At 36.9% G+C, this 25,322-nt stretch overlaps 1 protein-coding gene across 4 annotated transcripts in view; it reads left to right on the forward strand.

The window, feature by feature from the left end:
• Positions 1 to 3,829: 3,829 nt before the first annotated feature.
• The window catches only part of LOC762676 (mitochondrial uncoupling protein 2), a 34,574-nt gene continuing 13,081 nt past the window's right edge, over positions 3,830 to 25,322 (forward strand). Inside the window, exons 1-4 of one of the 4 annotated variants that reach the window (XM_030987837.1) lie at positions 3,830 to 3,971; positions 22,048 to 22,326; positions 22,832 to 23,273; positions 23,833 to 24,076. In XM_030987837.1, coding sequence (XP_030843697.1) covers positions 23,148 to 23,273; positions 23,833 to 24,076 — 370 coding nt within the window. In that variant the 5' untranslated portion in view covers positions 3,830 to 3,971; positions 22,048 to 22,326; positions 22,832 to 23,147. Of the gene's footprint in view, positions 3,972 to 10,722; positions 10,856 to 22,047; positions 22,327 to 22,831; positions 23,274 to 23,832; positions 24,077 to 25,322 lie in introns of those variants that run through there. The other 3 variants (XM_030987834.1, XM_030987836.1, XM_030987835.1) reach the window with 3 other exon arrangements.

A 25,322-nucleotide genomic window follows, 5' to 3' on the forward strand; every position in this document is an offset into this window, starting at 1 on the left:
ACAGTATACTTTCAGGTCGACCTCCGAAATAGTTCTACCAGGCACAAACCGTGTCTGTCACTGTCTGCTATGTGAGACTATAGTTTGACAGCATATTGCATAATTATACTCTGTACTAATGCTGTATTTGACACAGCAAGAGACTGGAAAGTTAGCCTCGATCTGCTCATGGACCTAAGTAGGTCCATGATCTACTTAAGGTCTTATGAATTGTGGTAAAGGTCAAACTAGAGTATGTACCTGCAGACTATATACTTCGGAAGTACCAGTAAGATCAGACGTGAGAACAAAATTAGAATGAATTTACAGAATACTGGTATTATAAACGATGACTGACAACTCAATGGCGTATCCAATCCTTTTTTTTTAAAGAAAGAATGAAATGAACGGAGGTAAAAAAAACGTCAGAGGGAAGAATGTCAGAGTTAGAAAATAATCTCGGCGCTAGTTAAAAAATATGCACTTTGAAATTAAGTAATACTTGTTCTGTAAATGTAGTTAGTACCTTATCTATTGGAATCAATTGTCAAGATAAAACCTCAGTATTCAGTCAATCACCCTCCTTGTCATTTCATAAGTTTTAATAGGAAGGGGATAATATAAGTTAATAAGCGAAGTGCTGTCCCGTAGATCGGGTAGGGGGGGGGGCGGCGATTCGGTCGCGGCCCTCCTGCTTTTAGGCGGCCTTATAAAAAATGTGGAAATAGGATAACAAGAGAAAGACGGAAGACAAAACGAGAAAAGAAAGAGAAAATAATTTTAAAATGGAGAAAGGAACTAGGAGAGGAGAGAGAGAAAGAGCGAGAGAGAGACAAAAGAGAGCGAGAGAGAGAGAGAGAGAGAGAGAGAGAGAGAGGGGGGGGGGGAGGGGGGAGGGGCGGATAAAAGGAAAGAACATGAAACTTAGATTAACACATACAGATTACATTTCCGATGAGTTGGCTCGACAAATTATGTTGGCATGCACGTACACAGTTAAAAATTTAGTGAACATGTTGTTTAAAAGTTTAAACAACTGTTGAATAACGGGTGACCTGATCTAAGAGTTGTTTAAAATGTTAAGCAACTCGAGTTGTTTAAAGTTTAAACACTTAGTTGATCAACATTTTGAACAACTTGTTTAAAATCACAATTTAAACAACTGGTGTTGTTTAAAGACGGTTGTTTAAAACGGAGCTGTTGTTCAGTGGGGGTTGTTTACACCAACTGGGTTGTTTAAAGAAAGTTGTTTAAAAAGGAGCTGTTGTTCAGTGGGGGTTGTTTACACCAACTGGGTTGTTTAAAGAAAGTTGTTTAAAAAGGAGCTGTTGTTAAATAATAATAATAATATTGGATTCTTATATAGCGCACGTATCGGCCTTGCAAGGTCCTCAAGGCGCTCCAACATTACCCGGCTATGCTAGGCTGCCATAGGACATTAGTTCCGCGGCGGGACTCGAACCGTGGACCTTGTGATCGACAGTCCGGCGACGTTTCCACTCATCCACGACACGTCTACAGCTTGGTTGGCCATGATTTGAAAGAAATCTTTTAGCCAACGCGCACTTTACTGGCACGTGACACATGACGTCATATGTAAACAACACTGTCTAAAAGCTCTCGTATAGTAAATAAAGCAGTCATTAAATTTTAAACAGCGAATGTTTAACAAAATTACTTTCGTTTCGAGCAACATTGTTTACAATTTGTTCAACTGTTGTTTAAGATAGTGTACAACTGTAAGTGAACATCACTTTTTTAAGCAGCGTTTTTACTGTGTATGTATGTTCGCCGCTTTATTGGACACGACTTTTGAACCTGAAATGTGTTATTCATTGGACCCTAATTTGGTCGTATAACTGGGTTATGGGGAAGCTGCCCAGCTGATATTTATTCTGCAAAATAAAAGTGTGACGTATACAAGTCTGTGTTTTTTAATAATTTATTTAATTATTCGTTTTTTTATCAAAACAGGATAGCTCTCTTACCAGTACATTTTGTATTGAAACTGTTTTCCTGAGAGGCGCTGTACAAATTAATGATTACAAATATACAGAGGAAATTGAACAAAGTTACATACATAACATATTAAAGTGTGTCGTAGCTCATTACAGCATAATATAAACATGAAAAACATAGATATTATTTTGTCCAGCTCATACAATATTGCCCTGCTCTTTCAAAAATCCATTCAAAAATTAAATCGGGAAAGCAGAATATTTGTTTGGGTCGTTATCACAAAAAGAACAGACTCTTTTGATTCTAAAACATTCAAATGTGAATAGAATTATAATAAGAGCCATTCTTACCAAATTAAGGATGGTTACTAGCTTTTCAAAAATAAATTATTACAAATACTCTTGCATAATAGTGTTCTTCTGTATATATTTGCAAATTACTGCTTTGTTTGAGGCTGTCTACCACAATTTTGATTTATAAATTCATTTGTTTATTTTATTTTTATTTTTCACATAATCTTTCAAACCAAACATTAAACAAACACAACAAATCCGGTGACACTGCGTTTTGATATAAATCTGGTTAATGACTCATTATTATCAGCAAATAGTGCTGTATCATTAGCATGATAGAATATTTATATGTCATTTCCACTAACAGAATAAGAGGGGAAAAAAGAAAGAGAGAGAGAGAAAGAGAGAGAGAGAGAGAGAGAGAGAGAGAGCATTGAAACCAATCAATTACGCTATTTAAAGGGACTAGGTAACATTGTTCAGATGAGAGAAAATGATGTCAAGGTAGTGACTGCAATGCTCTAGTTGTAAAATTAAAGAAAAACTGAAAGTTTGAGTGAATTGAGAAAAACTGCTGATCGATTGCTGAATTCTCCCAACTATGTTTTTTTTTATATAATATAATCACATTTTAGGTGAATGTAAATCGTCACAAAGCAATTAATTGGCTCTACATAAATTACCATTCCAAACATTATTGACAGGTTTTGAAAAGCATGTTTTATGTCTTATTTTCATGGAAAAACGGTTAGCAATATTCAAAAATTGGTTGGGAGAATTTAATGTCAGAGGGTGTTGTACAGTGACGCCTTCAAAGAAAATCATTAATATCTTTGTGGTTTGATTTTTTTTAAAGGATTTTTTTGCATGTTAGACGGTAAGTACGGTAAAAGGAATAATAAGTAACATTTCATACAAAATTACGCATTTTTTTCATCAACCTTCAACAATGTCACCGGTTTACTTTGAATCCGTGTTCCTGGCCCAAATTATCAGTTTGACCGTAGTATGACTTCCACGTACATGTATGTTCAGATTCTGACGAGAAAAAAAAAAATCAATTGTACATTACATACAAATATATACTGGGGTATAGAGAACCAATGCAATCCGGTTTTCCTTCAGTAAACACCGTCACAGATGGTGAGCTTGTATTGGGACCCTTTTCGTCACTAGTTCCTGGCACGCTAATCCGATAATAGTCGTATAATTCAGACCTTGAACATAATTTCTCAGACATGTCTTTGAGATCAATATAGTTATAATATAATCATTAAAGACTAAAAAATGAGGGGATTTTTTTTTTTTTAAATTGGTATCATCCGTTAATGAATTTAAATGTTCTTTATTTCATTTTCTAGGATTTTCCTGGCGGTAATTGTTGCAAAATATCTACCGAGATGCCATCATAAACAAAAGGCGGGTCTGCAAATTAAACCTAAAGTAATATCAGTGGGTGGTGTACGTAGTCACAATATACAGCACAGCCGCTGCGGATTGAGTAAACTTGAGGACACACCTCCGTAAATGCTGCTTGCTGATTGGTCAATTTGGAGGGCTCGGCAGAGGCTCGTCCGATGGTATGTCCGCGTCATTGTGACATCACCTGACAATATATACATGTAGTATAAATGCACAGTAATACCACGGACCTACTACCGTGTTGTTTATTCTCATATTGCAATGAACGATACGTGATACTGGACTTCTAGTGAAATCTCTCCACTATTTATGCCAAAGGTAAGCTGCTTAATGATTATGTTATATCTTTGATATTTAATTGCTTTACATTTTGAGGGCTTTGCGCGATCAATTTTATTTCGATATCCTGACTTATGGATCCTGTCAAGAACCGACGTAGAAGTAGAAGTAGCGCAAGTATGAGTAGGATTTTGACATTTGTAATTGGACTTCAAAATGAATTGAGTCGTCCTCTTACAGTTACATGGCTGTTGAAGCCTTGAAGGACATAATTATGCAGACGTACTGGTAGCTCCTCGGTAGGACTAAAACAATGGATATAGTCTAGAGCATTCTTTTAGACAACCGAAGATTATATTTCCTGCTAAATGCGTGTATTGTTTTCATACTTGATGTTGTTGAATGCTGTATGTGGATGACAACATAAAATGGTGTTCTGTGTGATGCCTCATCGATCATCCAAAATATCAGGAAATTCTAACAAATAAATGCTGTTGTTTATTATTCATGCCAAGATTTGAAATCATAAAGACATTTTAAAATGTGACAGGTGACCTGGAGAAAACTAAAATTGCAAAACAATGATAATTGACATAAACCGGGTTTAGGTTACTCCTGATCCTACGCACAAAAACGAGATTTAAAGCAAATGAAAGCGTCACATTTTGGTCGCGATGCGAGTTTTAACATGGCATTAATGATTATAGGCTTTGGTGATACATAAAAGACATTTTATTCACTTCATCTCGTTGAGTTTCTACAATGTGAACTTGTTTATGACGACATAATTCGTCAAAACATGCCACATGTCACTGCTAGAAGGTGACTTTCAGGATTGTGCGGTTCGGTCTATATAGTTTACTCTGTTGTGCCATTACATACATGGTTGTGCGTATTCCTTTTGGGCGTCGTCGCCCAAACAGTGGATTCACTCGACGTAATAATCTCTTTTCATCAATACTGTCTTATTCACTACTTCAGTGAGGCCGTTAACCGGGGCCGTTAATCTTCTCTTTGTATTGGGTCTGTGATGCGGTGAAAATGCGTATGACACGTAGGGTAAGGACATTCTTATAGTCTTCTTCATCACCTTGGGAAAAATTCAAATATTATGATGAATTATGTTATCTGAACATCATTTATAAGGATATAAAATAGGGTATTTACTCTCTAAAAAAAATCGAGTGATCACGGACGTCACTCCTCTGGAGAGTGAAAATGTAGTGAAAATAGAGTGAACATTCACTCTTTTTTGAGTACAGTACGTCCCCTTGAGTTCGTTTCTCGAAAGTCTTAGCGATCATGTTATACGGAATTAGGCTTAACTTTAGAATACACACCAATAGGATTTATGTTGACATGAACATCCAATACCTAGCCGGTTAGAGTTAGGATTAGGTTTAGTGTTAACTTCAGATTGAGCTTCATTCCAATCCACGAAACTCTTACCAAGAAAGATGAAATCAATCACCTATTCATGAAGCTGAAAGGTCCCGGCATGGCATGGAATCGTCTCTAATTTCTATTTTATTTTAATTTTGAGTAATTTTCATCGTGAATTCGAAATTGACAGTGATTTCCAGCAATTAAGTTCAATCAGTCAAAAGTAAAATAAGGAAATCTAAACAACTTGGGAACGCCCCTCGAAATTGTTGATAATACGGTTTGGTGATTACGTAATGCAAGTAATAATGATTGTCGCGTAGTCTACAAATCTATGCAAATAAATAACGACACCATTACTGTATCGCCTTGATACACATCAGTAAAATTATGTTCCTTTAAAGCCTCGGTCACAAATGCCATTACGAACTGCTACGAACGCCGTACGAACGATTTTCAGACAATGGAAATTCGGGAAGACGATGGAAAAACATGGAGATTCGTACGAAATTATCGTTCGTACGAACCTTTGTGACCGTAGCATTACCGAAAGATTTGCCGAAGCTGTTAACAAGTGCGCCATGGGAAAAACACATTTTGTTTTTGTGTAAAGAGAAAAAGCTTTACTTCTATATAGTTCTATACAATGTTTGCGATTTGAATAGCGGCAGAACCCAATATAAACCCTATTCTTATACTGACCAGATTTCAACCCGGAACACTCAACGTTACTTTAGAATGTGCCCCCCCAAAATTTAAACCCTGACAAATAAACACTCTTTGCTTGCTAACCTGCTCGATTGATACGGAAATAGAGTGAAATGCTCCCAAAGATAACCCTGTGTTTTGCCTGTCAGAGTATTTTTGACTTTTGATTGATTCTTCTTTTTTCTTTCTGAATTGTGTTTTGAATACTCAGACTTGAAGGACGTGAAAAAAGCACCAACACAATGTTGTGCAGCGACCTATGTAAAATTATCGATCGAGTCTGCACATTCTAGCCACAATGAAGGAGGTCGCACAACACTCAATTTATTATATTTTGGTGTAATTATGATTGACAAAATACTAGCACAAGTCCAAATTACCTTGATTTTCCGAGCATTTATGTTAAAGCAAGGAGGATATTATTGGTTAAGCGATACGGGCTGGTACATTGTAAACAAAGGTAACATTTCCTATTTTCATTTTTTGTACGAAGGTTTTTCTTTTCTTGCACGGATCGAAATTCAGTAATGAATTTAAAAGAATGAAGAGTAGTTCTTCAAAATGAAGCTTGTTCAGTCATTAAATACTACTGCTGATAAAAGGATAAGCCCTATTAATTATGTTTGTAAAATGTTAAAATCAACTTTAAAACTGCGAAATTAGTATAATAGCTTTGAAAATGTACCTCTCCACGCCCTTTCTCATCTCTCTCTCTCTCTCTCTCTCTCTCTTTCTTTCTCATCTCTCTCATCCCTCTTTCTCTCTGCAACAGTAATGTCTGTGTGTCTGTCTCCCCCTCTCTGTCTGTCTGTCTGTGTGTATGTATCATTCTGTAAATATATATATATATATATATATATTTATATGTCTCTCTCTTTCTTTCTCTCTCTCTCTCTCCGTCTGACGTCTTTCACAAGATATAGCCTACAGGGCAAGGCCCGTTGTACGTTTTAGCTTTGAGACAAAATACAAGTCACCAAAGGCCGCTGGAAATGTATTGCGTATACAAAGTTGACCTATGCATGAATAAAATATAATAATACGAAACAATTACGCAGTTCCTGACCTCAGTGTTTTGTTTTGATTCCCCGCTGTGATTGAAAGACGACTCAAAGACGAAACGTAGAATAGCCAACCATAACATTAGTATTTTTCTGTTTTTGTTTTGTTTTATAGAAAGTCCACCCATATTTTCTATGTAGGTCACGGGAAGTGACACTTCAAGAGATATGGGAAAGTGTTTTTGTTGGGGGGGGGGGGGAGCAAAGTGGGTGTATCGGAAGAGATTCTAATGACTGTTGTTGGTTGGTTGGTTTCTGCATGAAAGCCTATTTTCTTTTCAGATACAAGATTTTATTAGGGCCGTTTTGCGGATTAAAAAATGGATTGACACCATTTATTCTATGTTTAGATACACAGATATTATAACAGAATTGATCGTTATAACGGGTAAACAATAATTAAACTGACGGTGACAGTCGCTGTTTAATATGATATAATGTAACAAGGGATGTATATGAGCTGATGTTGTTCTGAAAACTATGTATACATAGGCCCGGTATTGTGAGAAAGTGCGTGGAAAGGGGGGGGGGGGAGGAATGATGGATGGGATATTTCTTGTCTGTTAGTCTATATAATTATTGTGTATCTTGGAACGTTAGATAGGCCTGCATCCATTGGAGTCCTTCAAGAATCTGACTTATCTGCCCTCCGATGACAGGTTCGGCCTTCTCCGGTCGATTTCGGGGAATGGATACGGAATTTCCGTACAGCATCGCATGTTGTGACGTCACTGATGGTCTGTGACGTAAAAGGTGGGCTACATTGTAAATTGAGTTGAGATGTAATGAGGTGCTCGTTGACATTGTATTAGAGACAGGTGGATAGCATTGATTGAGATGGATGGTGCATCCCTCGGGAAATGGAGGAGGAGATTGGAAAGAAAGGGGTAGAGGGAGGTGGGATGGACGGAGGGGGCAAGCTAAACAAGTCAGAGAGACTATTATAGAGAAGTGATAACGGATTACGTTTATGGGGGAAAGAGAAAGGAAGCCAGATGCATTATAGATAATTAGACGGTTTGATTTGTACCGAGAGTGAGATAGGGAGGGAGGGAGGGGGAGGGAGAAGGAGAAGGAGAGAAAGGGAGAAGGAAGGAGAAATAAAAAGAAAGAGAGAGAGAGAGAAACAGGGGTGGGGACAAGAGTAAGAGAGATTAAGGCATTACTTTCATTTTTATTAGAAGTAACCGAATTAATCGTGCAACATTAGATTATTCCCTTTACGACACAGGCATAAAATAAGGGCAAGAGGTAAGGCTTCTAGAAGAAGTAGGCGATGAAGAACGAAACTGACTGGGAAACTATCCAGCTGACAAACGAAGGAGAGGAAGATTGGGAGACTCAGATAAGAGGGAAACAGAAAGAAAATAGATATTTATATGAGTATGGGGCGCCAAGTATTAACTACCTTTTCGATACAAAATAAACTCAAGTTTTTGACAAAAGTCACTAAAAAATAATTATAAAAAGAAAACAACCAAAAAACTTTTCACAGGGGGAATATTTTTTCTTCATAATCTTCGATGAAGTTCTCTTATGATGCCACCGTATCGCAAATCCAGTTATTATATATGTGAATCGGGGCCCCGACACGGGCAATATTATAGGGTTATTTTTTGTATTATTTCTTCTTCTTCTTCTTTTCTTTCTTCTTGTTCTTGTTCTTGTTCTTGTTCTTCTTGTTCTTGTTCTTGTTCTTGCTATTCTTCTCTTATAGATTACCCTCAACTAATAACCCTAAATAGAACCACATTGTCAAGTTTCGCCTATTATTTGGCGTGTATATTGGGCCTACACTGTAATCGGTACAATACAAATTGTGCTGACAAGTTCGGTAGGTCGTATACAACTACAAGACTTTTGAAAATGAAAAGAAAACATCAAGCGAGATGCATGTATTTTTCAACAATTCTCTAGAAAAATATGGGTATTACACAATGGTTTTGTTAGCAAACTTTTCTGCTCGAAAACTCGTTTGATTCTTGAACAATCATTCAACTTTCGACCCCTGTCACGAAATAGCATTTTGAGAGAAGATTTTGGTCAACAAAGGTTTGTGTGCGTCCAATATAGTTTGTAAAGAATAACAGGAAAAAGATATATATATATATATATATATATATATATATATATATATATATATAGGAAGATTTTGGTCAACAAAGGTGTATGCGTCCAATATAGTTTGTAAAGAATAACAGGAAGAAGAGATATATATATATATAGGGGTGGAGGGGTGGCTGAGATAAAATTTTAAAAAAGAAAGAAAGAACATGGAAGCAGGAAAAAGAGGTTTAACATGGGACAACCCGCTTTCTTGAATAAATGCCCCGGATAAATGCTCATAATTATAAACCCCATCTTCTATCTTTTTCTGCAGGCTCACGCCAAAAGAAATTCACACCCGTAATACTATAAATGTTTGCCAGGAGCCCAGGACAGAGAAAAAAAGTAAAGAAAAGAGACAGCCCTATGGTGTATGTACATAGTAGGGTCGTAAACAAACCGAATGCCAAGCGCCCTGTTCTCGGCTGTACCGTATACCAACAAAACTTGTTTAGCATACAATAGCTATGAGCTTGCGCAGTCAAAGCACGTGTGACGATGGGTGACAAACCCTCCTTTTCTCGGCCAATCAGAAGCGCAGGATGCGACTACGCCCATTTGATCTTGCTTAAAGCGGTTGTCCGGTATTGCGTTGCGAATATAATTATTTGCCACGTCCACAGCGCGTTTAGGGGAAAGAGTTTACATGTGGTTTCATACTATGATTTTCATCGGGGAATTGTTCTATGGTTTTATAGGGAACATTAGAAAGATTCTAAAGCATCTGAATGACTATGTTAAATCCATTTGTAAGTACTTTGCATGCTCTCAAGTCTCAACTCATTGAATATGGTGATATGGTTGAAACAATTAAGAAGAAGAAGCATGTATTGTAGTTTGTAACATATATAAAAAAAAGGACAGAATAAGTCAAACTATATAAAAGATATAGAGAGATCATGAAATAGCCTGTATAAAGCAGTGACATCATACCCAGGTTTTACAGGGGAAAGGAAATTAGTGATTAAAAAAAAGGAAATATTTTAATGGAAGCGAAGCCCGGACAGAATAAAATGGAATATGTCAAATTATCCTCTAAAACCCAAAGAATTAAATTATATAGCCTACACCAAAAACCAGTGTGCTGTGAAATATGGACCACTTTACTTATGATGCTTAATTATCTTTTATTGAGCAAATTGAATGTAGACATCGCTCTTTCCTTAAAGAAAAAAAAATCATTATTCTGATATGTACTCGAAATTTAATATTCCTACTTTAAAAATGTTGCTCGTATGCCGAAGTGTCACTTTAAATTCTGTCACAAGGTGACTTTCAGGCATCAGCTGATTGCGAAGTAGTCAGAGTCGGCGCGTCATAAGTTAGAGTGTATACCAGTCGCTTGCAGACAGTGCGCATTTTATGATATATAATTTGTATTTTTTTTGGATAGATTAATTTGTAAAAACATATTTTTTCCAAAAAAAAAGTATTTTTAGATAAAGAAAAACAAGGTTTTAATGCGTATCAAGAAAAAAACCGAGATAAAAATATAACTATAACTAATAAAAGCCTAAACACCAGTATGGTTCTATTATTGCGAAATTTCATCAGCATAGAATCCAAATACAAGTTCAAACTGTGCAGAAAATTAATCGTGCCTGAGCTGAGCTGAGTGACTGGTGATAAATGTTTCACAGGACTCGATTATCTTTTAGTTTGGTTGTAAGTATATGTGAGATAATTCATAACCTAGGATACTTGAAATAAACTGTGTAGTTGTATATTTTCAGGTGATTCTACCCTGCTTTGTTAGGTGTTGCCGAGATCGAGATGCGAGAGAGAGAGAGAGAGAGAGAGAGAGTGGTGCAGTAGAGGGTTTTTGAAACATGTTTAGCTCGAGTACTCGGCGGCGTGTGTTGCCGTGTTGTATCGGAGCAGCACACAGCTCACTCACATACAGTGTAGCTCCAGTTCACTCACAATCTTGTTAACTAACGTAGACCTACGCCATTACATTTACAGCAACACTAAAATTAACAGATGGGTAATTAGGTTCAGTAGATCTAGTTTTTTGTGTTGACAAACAGGAATTTTTCTCTTCTGTATAAAGCCAATGCCATGCAATGGCAATGCAAATGTTCAATCATCAATGTCTTCTTCATTGGCATTGCTGGAACAAGAAGACAGATCCATAATCTATACATTTCCAGCACTTGGCATTATCCTTTTTTAAAGTAAATTATAGATCTAGACTAGGTCTACAATATTAGTAATTTCAACTTTTTCAAGGCACGTCATTCGGACAATGTCAAAAACTTTTTCAATGGATTTAGGTCTACACAGCGTTTTTCAAAAAAAATTGAGTCGTATGGCACCCTTTATTAGAAATACAAAGTTTTGCGTCACCCCAATTGGCCCAATCACAAATGCATCGCAGAATCTTGATTGTGCATTGCTCTAAAACTCGATGATTGCAGAGTAAACACCTACAGGCATAGACCTCTACTTGTTTCTAAAATTCTAAGCGATTGAGTAAAGCGAACCCGCCAAAAAACGACTTTTGTGATATACATGTAGACCCTATGTTAAAGTAAATTCTTTGTAATCACTAAAATATAAAGAAAATATAAAATAATGTATGCAGACATCTCATCCCCAAATATTCATCAATGTGAGGATATTCAGAATTTCAGATATCTTGTTGCCCAAAATTATCCCGGTTGTAAATGATGCAAAGGGAGAGAAGCGAATGAGTTGTAAATTTTTTAATAATCCAGCACCTCGCTATTAAATAAAATGATATTTGGGCACTTCATTTCCAAAATATTAAGATAATCAGGGAAGTCCCTGAAATCACCCTGTTTCTAAATAGTGCGAACGAGAAAGCAATACACATTTTATCTTTAAAATGCTACATCCTCTTAAAATAACATTCTATAGCGGTTTCTAAAATTTGGTGTTTTAGGCAATTGATATTTAATATTCCAAAATAATTTTTGTATGTACTGTATATTTCTCATTTTTATCTACATGTATGATGTACCGGTAATGTGGGCCTGTACGGAGATTAAATGCTTGTACCACAATATGCTTGCGCAATGCTTGTGTGATTAGTTTTGTTACTACTCATTCTTTCCTAATATACAATGTATGTTCTTTGGTAAAGTGGTTTGACGCAGTATACATGTACTGTACATGTGTATGTGAACAATACCATCCCATACATGCACACTACACATGTATGCCATGATTGGCAGAACCTGAGCTGAGGAAGAAGGGTATACTGTGCTCTAATTCTGCTGTGCTCTAAATTCACAAATGTCATGACCAACGGGCATTGTAGTTCGTTTGATAGTAATCACAACTGACCTATGAAGATCATCTGCATCCCAGAGGTCTTCTTCTTCCTGAAAAGTGCAGCTGACACAAATATTCTTTTAGGGAGTATTGCAGATCCATGTACATGTACGGTAGGCCTGCATGTATTCATTCAACTTTATAATATTTTATAATTTATTCTCTTCCATGAACTTTCCACCAGCTAATAGGACGAGACAAAATTGCTAGGGGCGGTTGCCAGCTGAGCGCTATCTGATGGGGAAAACAAAATCAATTATCTTTAGTTAGTTCAATCATAGCACAAAACTGTTCCGAATATGAATACTTCATTCATGTGAAAATTTACTTGTTTTATGTCAATTTCACCACCGGTAGTCTTTGCAGCTTGTCCAGTTTTTCTTTCTTTTGTTTAGTATGATTTGACAATTTTAAATTCAACAAGGGCCTAGCCATACATACATGTGTAAACATGCCAAAACTTTATCTAAAGCTGAACTTGAAGGGATTTTCTATTTGCAGCAGGTGTATTGGTCCTGGTGTGGGATTATATACCGTAATTTTTTTTGTTTTAATGGCTTTACATACAGTATGTAGGCCTACTATGTAGGATAGCATCGTTGTGAAGAATCAAGTTGGATTGTTTTGTGAAAAAAAGGAAATAAATCCCAGATAGGAAACTGAATTTCCAACTGTACCATACTCAACCCTCTCTCTCTATGGAGTGACCTTCCTGTTCCAGAATCTTATAACAAATCTGTACAATAGTCGACAACAACAGTCGATAACAATAGTGGATAAGAAATCAGATATTGAAAGTGTCATTCTTGTAATGTACATGTATTTGTAGATCATGTTACCATTGTTCTCACTATTGAAAGGAAATAATAAGACATTATAATCAACTGAAAGTGAAATATATGGACAGTGTAGCCAACTATGCCATACTTTATTTACTTCATTGTGATAATATCCAACCGAATGTGCCATCTACCTTTAGCAATCATTCAGATTGAAATGCTGCACTTCCTCAAATCTACATGTAGCCATCAGCAATATACATGTACATGTACAGGTGTATGCACGATCAGGCATTAAAAGATGCAAAACTCTATGGCAATAGATTTATTTATGTATTTATTTATTTATTATAGTTTTATTTCAACAGGGTGGTGTCATTTCAAGTCCATTAGATGTTGGGAAATTAATGAAAAATGTAATTCTCATCAGTTTGATGAATCTGACTTACCGCTATTGAAGGTGGAAACGTGAACTATGTACATGTATATACATGTATATCACCCAATGCTTGTACATGTAATATAATATGATAACTTAATGTGTAAAAACTAAACACAACAGAGCATAAACATACCAGTAGATACACTGTACATGCACTATGTACTATCAGTCAATATTTTGTAACCAATGGCAGATAGACTACAGTGTAGTTCATGTACATATTTACTATACACTATATTTTCCTTCCAGAAGTAGGCCAACATGCAAACACGTATATCTCACGTACGTGTGCACATCAACAGCCATTTATATTGAACCAGAGTATAGCTTCTAGGAGGTGCACATCTGACATTTTTTCTAATTTGACATGGCTATGCAGTATGCTCTATACATTTGTAAATTGTATTTGCTCTAAATTGCAATGTCATACGGTCATGATCGGATGGGACCTTCATTGGCCTATACGCATGAATCCAAGTATCCCAGCATTGTGCCCCTTTATTTCCCACAATGCACCAGCTGATTGACGAGCGGATGTCAGGCTGAGCTGACCAGTGGGTGAATAGCAGACTAATATTCAGGCAAACTTATTTTCCCCAATTGATATCAAGTTTAGATATGTACATGTACACCTGTACATATAGCTGCATGGCTATTATTTATTAAAGCCTCTGTTCCAACTTGGCTTTTAGTTTGAAAACAGACCGGTTTCAAATTGTATGCATACATTGTAAACACAGGCTGTTTGTGACAACCTGAAAGCTTCTCCCCCCCCCCCCAATGCTTGTCCAACATAGCAACAAATAATGTATTCAGAGTGGATACCAAGTATTCTAGTTCATTCATTAACAACAGGTAATAATGGAATAAGTCGTCACTTCTACATGTAGGTCCCCTGGAAAGAAACCTCCATAAATTTGAATATGTAATAGTAAACCGGTCTATTGGATAGAAATGAGAAGTCATAATTGCATACTTCAGACTCAGATGAACTTGAACCTTCTTTTAATTTTTGGTAAGGGAAAAAGTTAATTTTCCTAGAAGCCAGACCACAATGTTGATATGATTACCCTCGCTGGATGCCAATCAAACCAATTAAGTTACCAAACAAATTTGGCATTGATTCAGATATCAACACATACCGGTACTACAACTGTTGAGCCGTACACCTTCCTATAGTAATTCAGGCCTACATGTACATTGTGGCATTTGTGCTGCAAATATAGTGCAGTATAGTGAAATATGGCGCTGCAGGTACCGACTGCAGTGATTTTTTTAATGAGTGATTCCACTTGCCCTTAAAGATAAACTTGAGTTCTGGTAAAAAAAGAAAATGAATTCTCACAGAATCTAACGAAACTTACACTGAATGTTCAAGATTACAAATAATTACATGTGCCAAACAGTTTTGGAAGAAAATGTATACTGGCTGAGTAATGAGCATAGAAAGATAAGAAAATCAGGGTAGTACCAGCCCCGACACCATGTGTGTTGTCCCATATACATCTTTCTGTGTAAGTGATTGTTACTTTACCAAGACTATGCCAAATTTATGATGATTTTGATGTCTCCAGAACCTTGCATTACACACCATTACTTACATGCTATATGATCAACTTTTCTGATCCATTCCACACCTTTTCTTTCACAATGCAATCGCATTACCAGAACTCAAGTTTATCTTTAATTACACTTTATTGATAAAAGGAGTAGGGTAAAAATCAAATAAGTATGTAGACCTTCTTCAGTACTCTTCACATAATCTTGTGAGGATGGCTAGGCATATTTTTACCCAATTAACAGGAGTACCCAATTAACTAAAGGCGATGAAATTTATAGAGCTTGTTTTAATCCTACACCATTTGCATGGGTACCCCTTTATCTATTACCCTTTTATGTGGAGAATACTCCAGAGGGATGTCAAGTTAAGCACTGTTCATCATCTTCGTACATCACTTCCTGAAAAGCACCCTAAACAAGGATCAAAGTTCAGAGCTGTTTTGATACCCTACATATGGAAACCCGAACATCTCTGATTTTTAGATTCTTAACAGGGGACTTTATATCTTGCATTATTATCATTAATGTATTTTACACCTTATTCTCAAAACTTGGCACTCTGCCGCACATTGTTCTGTAGTGTTTGTTTAGTAAATTGCGCTGCCGGGGGTTGCGATGGGATTTCATTCCACTCTTTTTTCCTTTTATCTCTGATTTCATATTTCTTTTTATCATGTATTTCCACATCATTAAAAAACCCAATGGACCCTAGCTCTGCTCCTGACAAGGCTATCAAATTTCCTACCCTCTCCACGTACCGGTACATGTTCATGTATCTTCTTATCATCAGTGAATTTGATACAATTTTTCAAATTTTTCCCTGTTTTTGAAAATGGATTGAGAGGTAGTCTTGTTTTACATACTCAAAATTGAAAACTATGCTCTAAAGTGAGGAGAAAGAATACATGTTTAGGTCATATTCACCCCCCCCCCCCCCCCAACAACAATAAAGGTCATTTAGTGTTCCTGATATACCTTCTGTACTGACTTTCAAAAAATGACATACCCTATATATAAAATGCAGCTTTACAATGTACATGTACAGTACATGTAGGTAGTAAAATTGATTGACAAACAGGATATTGCATGTGAATGCAGTCCCTGCTAAGACTGACTATAATTCAGATCAAATCTATATTTAGCGTGCATCTTCTTTGCTTCGTACATGTAGGCCCATGTACATTGTACATCCACTAAAAGTAAACACCGTAGTGAGATATATTGTAAATCTATATGCACACTGATAACTGTGTATACATTGCAGTGTGCAGACAGGTAATAGAGTATGAACATGACTGTAGTTTTTTTTTCCTTTGAAAATTCATTGGATTGGATTCTAGGGAAGGAGGAAATAGACAATAACACAAGGTTATACATCAGAAATAGACAAGAGAAAGAGAGAGAGAGAGAGAGGAAAGAGGAGGAGGGGGGGGGGGGGGGTATATATGTAGCTGTTTCAATTGGATATTCGTTGTAGAATATATATGTTGACTACATGTATATAGGAGATGGTCATGAGGTATGATGTGGACACACAAGTCCAGTCAAATTGAGATTCACTGCGTATACTGTCATACAATGTGCATGCACATATACATGTACATTGATTGTAGATGCAGCTCGTTTGAGAAAGTCATGTACCTGAAGGTCATATAAGCTGTCTGTTGGAAGTCTCATAAAACGCTGAGTACGTACTGTGTGCACACATAATTAAATTGTTTGAATATGACTTAGATGTTGGAGGTAGGAGGATTTACTACCTCGGTGTGCAAATATCAAGATATCCGTGCGAATCAAGGTAACTCAATATTTAAAAAAATTCTTCAGTTTAAAGATCTTTTTTAAAATCATTTTTTCTAGTCAAATCTCTTATGGCTCTAAACGGAGGATTTTATCTTCATGTATGAATATCATAAGACATGGATTGCTATAAACACATTAACTACTGAAATGCTTACATGAATTACTGTAATTATGATTATGTCATGAACCTGTACTCTTCCCTTAATGGTTTTGTTTCGACTAAAGAATGGAACTCACAACAGTTTCGTTTTAAAAAGGGCATATTCCAAGGGGATCCGTTATCGCCGATAATTTTTCTCCTTTGCTTCAATCCAATAATTGAAGTTCTGTCGGAAAACAGCCGATTGGGATACGAGCTAGATGGCCAAAAGCTCATCACTGCACCATTTGCAGATGATTTTTGTTTAATAACAGGTAATAAGAGAACCCATCAACGACTCATGAATACAATCTCTAGTCGAACTTCATCGCTTGGCTTAAAATTGAAACAGAGAAAGTGTAGAACCCTTTCAATATCTGGAGGTTCACCAACTGACTTGAAATTTCACTTAGATAATATCGAACTTGAAACCCTCAAAACGGAAGAGTTCAAATTTCTAGGTTCACTTGTATCGTATGACAACTCATCAGATGATAAATATCAGTATGTAAAATCAATGATTGAAGTCGGTGTTACAAATATTGATAAAGCTCTGGTACGTAATGAATTCAAACTGAAAGTATTTGCTGACTATTTTCTGCCATCACTGAGATTCCACCTCACAGTCAATGAGCTCACTGATACTCATCTAAAACTACTAGATGCTTTATGCAATAGATACTTGAAAAAATGGTCTGGCCTTGCCAGACCGGCCACGTTGGCCTTCCTTCATATGCCAGAATGTCTTAACATACTCAACATTTCTGATCTATACTATGAAGCTCACACAATAAACTACACAAGAATAAGAGCAACTGGTGATGCTAAGGTTAATCATTGCTTAGATGTTGCCCTTCAAAGAGAATCTCAGTGGACCAGAAAAAAGTCAACAGTGGTGAATAGTCATAATGTTTTTCAATCGCTTCAAGACCCTAATGCCACTCTTCCAAAATTGAAGAAACAGGTTAAAGACTCTCTAGTACAAAAAAGGTCACAGGACTGGCTGAATCATATCCAGTCACTTTCAGTCCAAGGCAAGTTTTTTGAACTTGCAAACTTGGAATCAAAATCAGTAGAATGGAAAAGCCTGATATACAACCTACCCAACAAAGTTGCAAAATTTCTCATGAATTCGCTTTCAGATACACTCAATACGAATGCAAACCTTACTAGATGGGGTAAAAGGGCATCAGCAAACTGTAAAAAATGTGAAAATAGAGAAACAGTACACCATGTATTGAACGCATGCCCTGTGTCACTTGACGAGGGACGCTATACTTGGCGCCATGACAACATACTTTCGTATCTTGCCGAAATTATTCAAGAAGGCATCGCCTCTCTTCGCGACACTATTATGTACACAGACCTGAAAGTAGAGCGATGGACAAAAGAAGGCATCTCCACAATTCCACTAGAGTGTACCCAAACCAACCTCATCCCAGACATTTGTGTTTTTTGGAAGAACTTAAAGAAAATCCTCATAATTGAATTGTCAGTTCCCTTTGAAATGAATGTTGTTAAGGCACATGAATATAAATCGAACAAGTATGCCCCGTTAGTTGCCGATATACAGGCTAATGGATATTCTGTGGTGTATCTTCCTTTGGAAATCGGCTCTAGAGGTCATATTTCGCCGGACAATGTGACGAGGCTAAAGCAGCTGTTGAAAGAAATTGGAAAACCTGTCAATTTGAAACAAGTTCGACAGACTCTATCCAAACTATCTATTGTTTCTTCGTTTGTCATCTACTACTCAAAGAATGCCAATAAATGGGAAACCAAAATTCCCCTTCGCATTTCAAGTATGTAATTACTCACACACACACATTGGTTAATACACCTTGTAACCAGTCTTATATTTTCTTTCTACTGCTCGCCTCTTTTCATTGCCTGGCACTGATAGAATCCTCTTGTATTAAACATTAACTCAAATCAAACTCTTATAATACTCATTATGTATGCTTCGTATTTATTAAGTTGATATATCAAATGAAATTTCAATATTTAGCTCCTCTTATTTCATCTTTAGCTAGGAATATCCATAACTCCTCAGCTTTCACTATGTTGTAAAATAAGTAAATTTTTTGTTGATGTTACATAACATTATTCACTGTATTTCTACATGTATGTACTTTTAATGCCCTGCATTTTCCAGTAAAATGGAATTGTCCTGGGCTATTGTTCTCCTTTGTTGTGCAAGTTCTGAACAATAAAGTGATGTTTAAAAAAAAGCAGGCTTATGGCATGGTAAAAAGCAGCTGCATTTTCTTATGTGTAAAATCAGGGCTCCACACTACTAACTTTTTTGGAAGGGGGTCTGGATTGACTTTTTTACGGTTCTGTATTATGATACCTATGTGAAAATGTCAAATTTAGGTTGGTCCGGGCTTGGGTTTTGGGCGCCCAGGTGTCCGGGCGCCTGTTAGTGTAGAGCCCTGGTCAAATGAATGGCACCTGTGCGCAACAGAGGACTTGTTGAGCTCTGTAATATAAGATTCAAAAGAGCGAAGCGTATGACACTTTACGTCATCTTATATACACAACACATGTTTGTCATATATGAACAAGCCTTTATTCTGGAGGAAAAGGATTTTTTTGTTGATATCCGCAAATGGTCCCCTCGATGACCTGAGCAGTTAATGAGAAGTAAGCGACAAATAAGATCCAGTCCGAACTGGTTTTTGACTAGTCTACCTTCTGAAACACTTTGCAGGTTATTACCTGTCTGAGAGTGAGTCAGTCAAGGCCGGGAAAGCCTCTTCAAATATATGTCATCAATTTTCATATCATCTTCAATACTGATAACTTATACACTTAACCTGTTGTGACATCACTTGGCAGTTATCCATCATTTTGATCATCTCTGACTTAGCCTACCGGTATTTATCGTGAATGTCAACAACAGAAGTGCATTGTACAAGATGTACTTGAACATCTAATCAGTTTAATCAGTAGTCATCGTCAAGAGGAAGCGCTGACAATGAGTCCTTGTGCATATCATACACCTCATTCCGTTTTCCTTTTTTTCCCTAGCTACTTTTGTTTTACATGAATTGTACTGTGTGATTGTACTTCCAAGACAATCAATTTACAGTCATGTCCTAAAGGTGACAATTTCAGAATAATGTCAAAGGCAGATTCAGGTTTGGGCTGGTGGGGGGGGGGGGGGGGGGGGGCTCAAGTCTGAACATTCTGTGACCAGTAAGGAAGCAGAAAAGTTGTTACATTTTTCAGATGTCTCTTTAGGGGGGGGGGGGGCAAATTCAGTGTGTGTGTGGAGTGGGGGGGGGGGAAGGGAGCATTAAGAGCACATTTCTTTTTCTCAAGTTCGTGTGCACTCTGGTGTTCCAGATTGGTTTGTCAGAGAGAGGGGGAGGGTTAGGGGGTAAATTCCCCTTTAGATTCACCACTGAATATCTCGAAAACATATTTGAATATATCACAAAGACCATGGAAAGAATAAAATTAGTCCCAAGCCAGTTCTTCATGTACAATACCCTTGCATTTAGAATTACTTAATAGGGTCTGCAGATAAAGACTACAATTTGATTTGGTGAATGCGTCATTGAGATGGATTCATGGACCTGTTATAGTATTTTACCTGTAGGCCTGCTTGTACTTTATGTAGGGTGAAACTTGCTGTTGACCTGCTCAAAGACTTTTCCTTTCATTTTTCTTTTGGACATGTCTGCATTTGCCTCCACTCTATGCAAGCTAAGATTGACTTTGCTTTGGAAAATGTCAAACAGAAAGAATAGAAAGAAAAGTTCATATATATATTGAACTCTGGAACGTTCAATATTACTAGGTACATGTAGCAATAAGTATAACTATGTCGCAATACAGTCTGGATATAAATCTTTTAATTTCACTTTCAAGATCATTTAACATTTTTAGTAATTACAGTACCTTTCAATACAGTCTGTGACATGTAACCGACTTTTTGTTATATTTACTCTATTAGACAGTAGCAAAACAATTTTGTTAAATATCTAGTATTTTTAGAAATGTTGTTTATAAGTTGTAGCCTTTTAATGCATTTGACTTACAGGGTATACATAAATGGCAATAATATACATTGTACATGTACATGTACATACAATGTACATGTAGTATGTATTTGAAATTGTTATACCTACAGTATTTTGAACATGTAAATGCAATATAACTTTCAATATAATTCAGGTTTTTTATGATCTCTTGTGTAAAAAGTATTTAAGACAATGTGAACATGCTCAATTCAACCTTTGGCTGCAATGCATTGTATTCAAGAAAGACCAAAATTGAATAGACTGGTTTACTAAGGTATTCAAATGTTATGCATACTTTTTACTCAAAGGTTGTTCTTGACAACCTGAACGCTTGCCCGACAAAGCAGCAAAAATGTATGCAGACTGGATTCCAAGTATTATAGTTCATCCATTAATAGCTCGTCACTAGGTCCCCAAGAAAGGAACATCCATTATTTGCTGCTATTTACAAAAAATTGCGCCTTACAGGCAGCCAGCTCTTATTTTTAGCTCACAAAATTTTGTTGTTTTAATCGTATTTTTATCTACATTGTATATCTATTCATAATTTATCAATTTCATTGTAATGAATTTAATAATGTTCATAATCATGTTGAAAATGTATACAATCCAACCCTTTGGTTGCTATGAATGAATAAAATAAATAAAATAAAATTTGATTATGTTTGTAAACTGGTCTATTGAAGTTGAAGTTTGCAAGACTTTACTTTTTTGCAATTTTGGGGACCCAGTTCCGTCACTTGTATCCTTGAGTGAAAGAAACATGCCTAACACATTTTTCAATCACTCCTCTTTTTCCGCAGATTCTTTTGCCCAATAAGGACGACATCTGGCCTCCAATGGCCCCGAGATTTTTCGAGACACGCCCCCACGCCAGGCAACCAATCACAGACTTTGATATGCGTGACGCCCACAGGCAGTCGCAGCAACAAGAACAATCTTTTAATTGTGACACGAGTAATAGCGAGCAGCAATAACCAGATGAGTGCGCGAGGAGATTTGTGAAAGCTATATATTATACATACCTCAACAGAAGGAGCTATTTATTTATATCGTGTGTGATCTTCATGTTTTTTTATACTGTGAGTATAATTCTTCACTGCTTATACAAATGATATATCACGCAAATCATTTTTAATGATCTATTACTCTTGTTACATCTTGAGGCACATACAATGTATGGAATAATTACTCATTTAATTGATCAACATATAAAAAGGAGACAAGTTTTTAAAAATCTGAACTAGAACTCAAATGAGTCTAGGGAAACTGTGTCACACGCATTCTTTCTTTCTTACGTTCTAGACGTTGGCAGTTCCAAAACACTTAAATAGCTTAAACACTCCTCTGTTTATGACTTCACTTTATGTATTTTTATTATTCTTACTGTCAATTTACCATTGTCAATATTCTTTGCTACTAAAAGGCCAAAGATTATCATTGCCTGATTTTCTCCATTATACATGTACATGTACATGTAGGACTAGGAATTCCCTTTTGAGGATCAATGTCTTGTTTACAAGCTATGTTGTCATGTTAGTGGAAAAGTTTACCCGTTTTTCTTGTTATTTTCTTCTCTATTTTCAGAGTTCAAGTTCTGTCTTGCCTTTGCACATTCATTATTCTCTCTGAGAGAGAATGCTATAGTCCTCTTTATACTGTCCCCAATTAATCAACCAATCAACTCCCTTGTGATAATAGTGGTAATAATTGACCACCTAGCTACCATGCTACAGAGTTCCTGATTGGTCAATATCACCTTCACCTTGCATGACCCCCTCCATTCATCCAATCAAATTGCCCGGCATCAACATCCCCTCATCCAAGGTAATTCATCATTGAATTCATCCAACGCAACTTCTGATTGTTCAATTTTCCATCGATCTGAGCCCAAGAACCAATCATGGTTGGCCTACCACCGACTGATATCAAACCATCCGTGGCTGTGAAGCTGGCCAGCGCTGGGCTGGGAGGATGCATAGCTGATATGATCACCTTTCCACTGGACACAGCTAAAGTGCGCCTACAGGTAAGATATCCACAATAGTCTCTTACATCTACAATACTCCCTCCCCCAGCTAACGGTAATCCATTAAACTGCGCAGGATTAAAGGTTGGACTATGATTTAATAAGGATAATTTCTAATGCTCAAATTAGTACCAAAATCTTATTAATCATTTAATTCTGTTTTGGAATAAGCCTGGCCTTAGAATTTTCTTTTAGATGTGAAGTAAGAGCCATGGCAATTGCTCTGCCTTGTAAAATTGGGTTGCTTTATTCTTTTAATTTTTGTAATACCCAGTCATTTTATTGTGGATGTGTACATACATGTATGTGTGTCGGTACATGTACTGTACTGTACTACACACCCTCAAGAAAGATTACCGAGAGTCCTTTTCAGGACTCCTCAATCCTCCCTCTCTCTCTCTCTCACATGCACTTGTCTACATTTCTAGGAAAAATTATCCACATTGCTGGGCTCTTGCCTACCTATTACCGTCTTTTTGAAGGAAACGGTTATAATGATTGCATGAAGGAGTATTTTGCATCAAAAACCACTTGCCCTTTTTTTCCCTGTACCATCCAGATACAAGGAGAGAGTGGATCCGACGTAAAGAAATCCTCAACACAGACGACCGGTAAAGAACTACGGGCGAGCTTCCGGTACCGTGGCGTCTTCGGCACGATATGGACGATCATCCGCCAAGAAGGCCCTCGGGGGCTCTACAACGGTCTCATCCCGGGACTCCAGCGCCAGATGTGCTTTGCGTCGGTCCGCATCGGTCTCTACGACTCTGTCAAAGGCTTCTATGCAGGTGCACAAAAAAGTGGTGCGTGGGTTGGAATTTGCCTTGCACTCTAACAACTGGCTAGCTTTAGATTTCCATATAATTATATCCATGGGCATAAATCTGTAATTGATACCTATTGTTCAGGGGGGGGGATGATCTATTCACCCCCCCCCCTGAACAATAGGTATTACGTAAGGATTTACGCCCATGTTTATATCAGACTTGGGTAGTATTTCACAAAGATCCTAAGTTGAACTTATCTCTAAGTTGGACTTAACAGTTATGGAAAGCCATCAGCATCTTTGAAAATATTTTGTAAAAGTTATTTTAAAAGGCATAAAATGTTGATTCAAATCATTCATATTTTCTATTATCATGGGAGATTTCATGTTCTTGATGTGGAATTTATAAAAAGTCTAAAATACTTCAAGTTTAATTTGAATATATTTTATTTCAAGGCTACAAATGGCTCTCCATAATGTTTAAGTTCAACTTAGAGATATGTTCAACTTGGGATCTTTGTGAAACACCCCCCTGCACAGATTGACTTGCCACTTTCTGGAATTAAAGGAAGGTCTACAAAGTAGTCAAAAATCTGTGCAAGTCTGAGGAAAGATCATGCATAGGTTAGATTCTGACTTGCTTACTAAAAACTGCTACATAATCTTGCTTCTGATTTTCATATACCGTAATTAACGTTGTATTAACCGCAGTTTTTTGCAGCCAAAGAAAATTAAAAGTCGGGGGTGCATCTTAAACACACAGGTACTAAAGAAAACCCCCCCCCCCCCAAAAAAAAAAAATAAAGTTTTGATTTATGCCCCTCCACCTGGCGCTATGCCTGGCAATGTCTACCAACTCAGTAATCGGTGTGTTGACTCACCACTCGGAAACTAGAACAACACTCAAATTTGTCTGTCATCTTGGTTTGAAAGTAATCTTTCTGATAGATCTCAATATGTAGTTTATAATAATAAATCCTCCAATTTTTCTTCTATTACACGCGGCGTACCACAAGGTTCTATCCTAGGTCCTCTACTGTTTTTTAATTTACATTAATGATCTTACACATTCAACTGCACCTCGCAGTTATATGAAAGGCCTTCCCACGTGGGTTTTTTAACACGGACCTGGCTTGCTGCCGACAGGGGCGAAAAAGAGGGGTGCAGTTAATACACGAGGGCGGTTTATACAATGTTAATTACGGTACAGTCAAACCTGTCTACAATGACCACATTTTTGGTTTCCCTTGAAAATAGTTTCTCATTTAAACATGTACTAAAGG

The sequence above is a fragment of the Strongylocentrotus purpuratus genome, unplaced genomic scaffold, assembly GCF_000002235.5.
Source record: "Strongylocentrotus purpuratus isolate Spur 01 unplaced genomic scaffold, Spur_5.0 spur5_scaffold_17, whole genome shotgun sequence".
Classification (NCBI taxonomy): domain Eukaryota; kingdom Metazoa; phylum Echinodermata; class Echinoidea; order Camarodonta; family Strongylocentrotidae; genus Strongylocentrotus; species Strongylocentrotus purpuratus.